This window comes from Sorghum bicolor, chromosome 3 (genome assembly GCF_000003195.3).
Source record: "Sorghum bicolor cultivar BTx623 chromosome 3, Sorghum_bicolor_NCBIv3, whole genome shotgun sequence".
Taxonomy (NCBI): Eukaryota; Viridiplantae; Streptophyta; class Magnoliopsida; order Poales; family Poaceae; genus Sorghum; species Sorghum bicolor.
In genome coordinates this window covers 55,798,212-55,805,227 of record NC_012872.2, presented here as the reverse complement: position 1 = coordinate 55,805,227, position 7,016 = coordinate 55,798,212, and the positions used below count along the sequence as shown (strand labels likewise).

Here is a 7,016-nt window from a genome sequence, read left to right as displayed (position 1 = left end):
GATTTTCGTCATAAAAAATTACAATCAGGGATCCGAATAGCTCGTGGATTAATTTTTACTATCCAGATTCTATAATTCTATAGTAATAATCTAAATTAGGTGCCTATAAAATCTCGCAGAAGTGGCTGCTATGTTTCCTGGAACCAAACTTCATTCCACCGTTCCTCTTCCTCGTTCAGTTCACCGGCGAGCAGCGGCCATGGCTAACCAAGCCCCTCCGGTTCCCCGCGTCAAGCTTGGCACCCAGGGATTCGAGGTCGCTTTATCTCTCTCCCAGTTCACCTCTCCCCGAATTATCTTGTTGCGGCGGCCGCGCCTCCGCTCTCTCGTTGTCCGCTAGCCATGCCCGGCCGGTGATTGATTGAATCGACTCCGCCGATTGATTCCATCCATGTAGGTGTCCAAGCTGGGGTTCGGCTGCATGGGGCTGACGGGCGCGTACAACTCCCCGCTGGACGACGAGGCCGGCATCGCCGTCATCACGCACGCTTTCAGCCGCGGGATCACCTTCTTCGACACCTCCAATGTATACGGCCCCCTCACCAACGAAATCCTCCTCGGCAAGGTCCGTTCGCACTTCCCTTTTTCTAAAGAGTTATGGGCGTGAACTGACCGCGGAGGACATCGCCTCTGCCTGTGTGCAGGCGCTGAAGCAGCTGCCGCGGGAGCAGGTGCAGGTGGCCACCAAGTTCGGGATACTGCGTGACGAGAGCGGCAACCGGACCGTGTGCGGACGGCCGGAGTACGTTCGCGCCTGCTGCGAGGCCAGCCTGCGCCGCCTCGACATCGACTGCATCGACCTCTACTACCAGCACCGCATTGACACCACAATTCCCATCGAGGAGACGGTCTCTGTAGCCTTGCCTTCCAGCAGTTGCCGTTGCTGGTGAGTTTGCTCATGTGATTTCTTTGTTCGAAACCATTGCAGATTGGCGAGCTCAAGAAGTTGGTGGAGGAGGGGAAGGTCAAGTACATCGGATTGTCAGAGGCGAGCCCGGACACCATTAGGCGTGCACACGCTGTGCACCCGATCACCGCCGTGCAGATGGAGTGGTCTCTCTGGTCTCGCGACATTGAGCCTGAAATTGTGCCGCTGTGCAGGTGATTTGATGGATTGCAAATTCTTTTGTTCCAGCCCATGGAGGTCCTGACCGGATATTGTTATGTATTGAGATTCTTTATGCTCTGTGGACTTCAGAGAATTGGGCATTGGAATTGTACCATACAGTCCTCTTGGCCGTGGGTTTTTCGGTGGAAGAGGAGTGAAAGAACAAGTGTCCGCTGAATCTGTTCTGGTATTGATACAGTCTACCTCAGAATATCATTTCTTTCTTTTGTTGCCGAAAAACAAAATCATTTCTTGGTCTGCATCAAAGTCTTTGTCTTAGTTCACTTATTACAGATTTAACTTTGACTTGTCAGCATGGGATCCCAAGGTTTGCTCCTGAAAATTTGGAGAAGAACAAGCAAATTTATCTGCGAATGGAAGAACTGGCCAATAAGCACCAGTGCAGCCCTACTCAGCTAGCTTTAGCATGGGTTCTGCATCAAGGAAATGATGTGGTTCCTATACCAGGTGTGACCTTATAATCTTATTCTCTTATCATTGACGACGGTTAGCGTTTCAGAGACTGATGAGTCACAGAGTTGATCACCTAAAGATGCATTTCCAGACACCTTTTTGTTGTATATACTTTCAGGGAAAAGTGTATCACATCATATTAATAGACCATTAATGATTGGAAATAGTTTAAGTAGTGTGATTTGGGAGTGTTTCAATTATGATATAGTCTGCTTTGGCAGAGAACCACAATAATGTAGAGGAACACATCCAATTCAAACAACATTTCCTTGTTTTGAAGGGAAGTAAACTCCTTCCTTCCAAATGTGTGCGCATGATAGCTTGTTGAATAGTTTGTGCCATATGATCTCTTTTACTGAGCTATGAAAGACTTTTGTTGGTTTGAAATGTGGTGCGATTTAACTGACTTATTCTTGAGTCTTTCTGCACTTATTATTCCCTTCCAAGTTCAAGCAAGTCATCAGTAGTCATGCTTAATAGCTATATGTTCTGAATTCTTATAGTCCTACGTTTAGTCACTGACAGATGTTTCCTACAATTTCTCAGGGACAACCAAAATCAAGAATCTAGATTCCAACATTGACTCCTTGAAGGTGAAACTGACAGACGAAGATCTGAAAGAAATGGGCAGCCAGATACGTGAAGAAGATGTGGCTGGTGGGAGACAATTCGCTTCCTTTGAACATGCCACCTGGAAGTATGCTGATACACCCAAGAAGCAGAGCTAAAAAATACGTCAAAGCATCAATGCTGATGCGATTGGCGTGGCACTCTCCCTGCAGATTTCCTCAGGAACATTGTCGATGTGTCTTTGTTAATACCTGTTCTAAGTAATGTACAGAGAAGAACAATGAAGGGCCCAGTGTTGATGGAAGTACGAGCAGGAATTTGATTTTGGGTGTACTTATGTGAAGCTAAGACTAATGAGTGTAGAGTTTGCTCATGGTTATATGTTGTCGCATGAATTGTGGTTGTGTGAACCTACCATATAGTTCGCAAAAAAAAAACAGTGATGTGTGCTAGCTCAATCAGCATGTAGGCAGGAAACACATGCCACCATCTGTTCGCTTTTAATCCGCATTTGGGCCTGAGAACGAGAAACAAGCAAAACCAAAACACAACTCTCTGAGACCATGTTGAGAAATGCGAAGTAAGTTGCAGCTTCTTACAGATGCAACAGTTTTAGGGAGGAATTTTATAAGAATAAATTCAATTTGGCATGAGTTACAGGAATCATTAGTTTCACAGGAAAAATCAGAGAACTGGAAATCAGTTCAATTTTACAAGAAAAACATAGAATTCCAAAAAAAAAAAATGCATTTCAAAGGGGGCCTTTGAGTTCTAGAAAAGGGAATGCTGAAGTTTCTAAGTTTCTTTATTGCTTTCTAGGCTTCTAGCTATGACGAGTTCACCGCCAAAGTGCAGAATCATGATTCTGAGGATGGCTGGGTTTGTTTTTACCAGTACAGTTCAATCTGCATCAGACATCTTTGGCGACGATGTACTTACCGGTAGGCAAGTAGTACTATACAGGCATCTTGCTCCTCTTTCTACTTTCTCAGACTCAGAGCATTTGCAGTGAAATGTTGTAGAAGAAGAAGAAGAAGAGTCTGAAACCTGAGCGTATAGGAACACGTATGACTGTAATTGGATTACAGCCTTATCGCCGCATATAACAACACACTTCAGAGCACAATTTCAGGAAACTATTTTACGATCTAGTCTCGTAACAATCATCCAAACTTTGCAAGACGCCGTAAACTACTATCTCAACCATCCAAACTTTACACGTACTACTCAGTTCCATTACTCGACAGAGACAGAATGACTGGAATAGAATTACAGGCAGCCTTATCGCGGCCCTTAGAAGGTGATTTGGCAAGACTCCGGCGGCAGATTTTCAGCGAACTCGTATCAATTGTCACCATCACTGGGCGATGCCAGCCTCCGAAGATGCATAAAAACATATTGATTTGTTGTGCTCATAAAACTGATCGTAAAGTTCATGGCTGGTCACCCTGTGACGAGCCGATGTGATGTGACAGAGCTGCCAGGAATCGTCCTCTTTTATGCCCTGTCAGCAACTACCCACTGCACTGCTGAGCCGAGTTCCCTTCCACTTCCAGTTCCAGCCTTCACTCAGCACGGCAGCCTTCGATCCCCCGAGACTGCAGCCGCCCGCCGCCCGCGCCATGGAGCCAGCCGCCCTACCGCAGGTTCCCCGCGTCAAGCTCGGCACCCAGGGGCTGGAGGTGATCGACTTCGTTCCTCTTTCCTCTCTCTCTCTCTGTGCCTCCGTCGATTGCCTCGAACTGACTCGGCTGCTCGGCTCGATTCCGACCGACCACCGGGCGATGCACGGATGCAGGTGTCGAAGCTGGGGTTCGGGTGCATGGGGCTCACGGGCTCCTACAACGCGCCGCTCGGCGACGAGGCCGTCGCCGCCGTCGTCGCGCACGCCTTCCGCCGCGGGGTCACCTTCTTCGACACCTCCGACGCCTACGGGCCCCACACCAACGAGACCCTCCTGGGGAAGGCGCTCAAGCAGCTGCCGCGGGAGCAGGTGCAGGTGGCCACCAAGTTCGGGATAGGGCAGGGCGCCGCCGGCGGCATGACCGTGTGCGGCACGCCCGAGTACGTGCGCGCCTGCTGCGAGGCCAGCCTCCGCCGCCTCGACGCCGGCTACATCGACCTCTACTACCAGCACCGCGTCGACACCACCGTCCCCATCGAGGACACGGTCTGCGTCTCTTGGCCACCTTGCCGGCCGCATTCTCATTCTTCTTGCTGCTGCTGCTGCTGTTATGAACTAGTTATTGTGCCGAAATCGATGCAGATTGGTGAGCTCAAGAAGCTGGTGGAGGAGGGGAAGGTCAAGTACATCGGCTTGTCGGAGGCGAGCCCGGACACGATCCGCCGCGCGCACGCGGTGCATCCCATCACCGCCGTGCAGATGGAGTGGTCGCTCTGGTCCCGTGACATCGAGCCCGAGATCGTGCCACTCTGCAGGTGACCTCTGTTCTCCATCACTCACAAATTAGGCCTGTTCCACCAAGTTCATTAATAAAGCTCGATTGTGGTTCTGATTTAACACGAATTTCATTGTGCTCTATGGACTGTAGAGAATTGGGAATTGGAATTGTGCCTTACAGTCCAATCGGCCGCGGATTTTTTGCTGGAAGAGGAGTGACACAGGAAGTTTCTTCTGTATCTAGTCTGGTACGAACAGAACTTTGCTTGGAACTGATATCCTGACCTCTATCGATTCAGTTTAATACTTATGCATTTTAACCCTGGTTTCATCAGCAAAGGCATCCAAGATTTACAGCAGAAAGCTTGGAGAAGAACAAGCAGATTTACCTGAAAATAGAAGACCTGGCCAAGAAGTACCAGTGCAGCCCAGCTCAGCTAGCTCTAGCTTGGGTTCTGCATCAAGGGGATGATGTGGTTCCCATACCAGGTGTGACCTTATAATCCTGTCCTCGTTCAATGATATCCCACAATATGGACTGCTGATATTCATACTATTCCCAAGATAAACAAGAACAGCAGATGAATGGTTAAAAGGTTTCCTGTATATACTTTCTGAGAAAAGTGAAATGTGCAAAATGATTCTTAAGTTATAGGTAACGAACACAAATAGCTTTGTCCAATGTTAAAATTATGCTCTTTGAATTTTGCTGCTTCACAAGAGGAGCAGTGAGATAACATATAATTTCCGTAGATCCTATATAAAAATGGCTTTAACTAAATATGTATATGTAGTATTTTGTACAGCCTGTTGAGTTGTTCGTGATATATTTGGTTTTTACTTAGCTGTAATATAGTTCAATTTCAAACTTACGTCAATTGATCTGTGCTTGTTATTCACTTCAAAGTGAAGCAAGTCATCAGTGGACAGGATTGTTTTTTTTGTATCGTCATCAAATCATCCTAACATTTGGTTGCTGAGAGACGTGTTCATTAATTTCTCAGGGACAACAAAAACAAAGAACCTAGATGCCAACGTTGAGTCCTTGAAGGTGAAGCTCACAGCTGAGGACCTGGAAGAAATTGCCAGCCAGATACGTGCAGAAGATGTGGCTGGTGGAAGACAATACAATTCCTATGCACATACCTCCTGGAAGTATGCAGATACACCAAAGAAGTGAAGTTCTGGAAAACATGTACCGATAAGAAGCATATGCAAATGTTGAACTAGTTCCCTGCATTTGAGCCGGAATCGTACGGATGATGATGCATTTGAGCCGGAATCGTACGGATGATGATGCATTTGAGCCGGAATCGTACGGATGATGATGTAACTTGTGAACATGCGGCACTAATAACTCTAGACGAAGAATAATGTGCTTTTCCATCAGTGATTATGAGCAGACGATGATTTTATCCGTGCTTCTTCAGATACAAGAGTCCATTGTAGATCTAGCTCATTGCTCTGCATAGTCAGACAAAATTTTGAACTCCGAACCTACCGACAGCAGGTACTCGCTTCGCTCGTGCTGCGAATGAAGCATCTTTGCTCACTCCAAACTAATCTGGGATGTAGGCTGATTCGTTTGAGCTTATCAGTTGTATCTGTCAGCCATTCAGTAGTGTTTTTCTCTCACAACAAATCAGTCAATAGTACTTCCTGTCATGACTTATCAGCCAAATGAACAATGAAACATTTCACCTCTCACCAATGCGGCAGTTTTTGACTTTTCACACGCACCGCTCCAGTAACTCACCAATGTGGCAGTTTTTGACTTTTCACCTCTCACGAAAGGAATGATGCAACTTTTATGTCCGTTCCTAAATCACGAGAAATGCTTGACAAAAGCATTGTGGCGAGCTAAGACAGTACAAAGGAAGTGGCATCAGGCTGAGATAAGATTTCTACACCTACCCTCTATGGAGATTTAACCACACTTTGTCTAGTTTTTTTCATTAGCCTGATCACATAAAAGGGCACCTTTCATGATGGGGCAACCGCAGTGAGCAAGGCAAGCATCCGTTGTGCGACCAACCACATATAAACGCAACACTTACTAGACGCTAAGGTCTTCGAAATTCTTTCCCAAGGCCTAAATACAAGATTTGGCCAAGTACTTCCCTGAAGCAGATTGACAACAGATGTGGGAGTGACCACATCAGAGATGAGGCCCTGGAGCAGAAGATATTCAGCCAAACGTCATCAGATAAGACCCCAAATATTAGTAACCCATTTCACATCGGCCAAGGTGTCAAGTACCGTCCTTCTATTTGCATCTCTTCTAGACATCAAATCAACCAATCGAGGTGCAACTTGAGCAATATAGTACACTGACCATGCAGCCATTTATCTTTCCAAAACAAAGTGATCTTCCATTTCTAACCTCTGTAGTGAACTAGTGATTGCCATTGAGAAAATGCATAAGCTTGAAAGCATCTAGGACTAATTATTGATGGCGATTAA

The 7,016-nt window shown here is 46.6% G+C and overlaps 2 protein-coding genes across 3 annotated transcripts; both read left to right on the top strand.

Annotated features, from left to right (window-relative positions):
- On the top strand, window positions 114-2,610 carry LOC8054390 (probable aldo-keto reductase 1). Its single transcript, XM_002458120.2, has 7 exons — window positions 114-256; window positions 398-565; window positions 645-848; window positions 929-1,101; window positions 1,199-1,295; window positions 1,423-1,576; window positions 2,129-2,610. The coding sequence occupies exons 1-7, from the start codon at window positions 131-133 to the stop codon at window positions 2,308-2,310; spliced, it is 1,104 nt and encodes a 367-aa protein (XP_002458165.2). The 5' UTR covers window positions 114-130; the 3' UTR covers window positions 2,311-2,610.
- On the top strand, window positions 3,597-5,982 carry LOC8084834 (probable aldo-keto reductase 1). 2 transcript variants are annotated; one of them, XM_002458119.2, is made up of 6 exons: window positions 3,602-3,834; window positions 3,951-4,322; window positions 4,419-4,591; window positions 4,705-4,801; window positions 4,889-5,042; window positions 5,558-5,982. In XM_002458119.2, the coding sequence occupies exons 1-6, from the start codon at window positions 3,652-3,654 to the stop codon at window positions 5,731-5,733; spliced, it is 1,155 nt and encodes a 384-aa protein (XP_002458164.2). In that variant the 5' UTR covers window positions 3,602-3,651; the 3' UTR covers window positions 5,734-5,982. The 2 variants fall into 2 exon arrangements, with proteins under 2 accessions (XP_021310929.1, XP_002458164.2); XM_021455254.1 differs by having other exon boundaries at window positions 3,597-3,834; window positions 3,951-4,591.

Excerpts from the sequence above, each read along its gene's own strand:
- LOC8054390 (XM_002458120.2), top strand. The coding sequence starts at position 131 with ATGTTTCCTGGAACCAAACTTCATTCCACCGTTCCTCTTCCTCGTTCA. Across the intron at positions 1,296-1,422 it reads TGTCCGCTGAATCTGTTCTG|CATGGGATCCCAAGGTTTGC; the intron begins GTATTGATACAG and ends TTGACTTGTCAG. Across the intron at positions 1,577-2,128 it reads TGATGTGGTTCCTATACCAG|GGACAACCAAAATCAAGAAT; the intron begins GTGTGACCTTAT and ends ACAATTTCTCAG.
- LOC8084834 (XM_021455254.1), top strand. The coding sequence starts at position 3,652 with ATGCCCTGTCAGCAACTACCCACTGCACTGCTGAGCCGAGTTCCCTTC. Across the intron at positions 4,592-4,704 it reads GAGATCGTGCCACTCTGCAG|AGAATTGGGAATTGGAATTG; the intron begins GTGACCTCTGTT and ends TATGGACTGTAG. Across the intron at positions 4,802-4,888 it reads TTTCTTCTGTATCTAGTCTG|CAAAGGCATCCAAGATTTAC; the intron begins GTACGAACAGAA and ends TGGTTTCATCAG.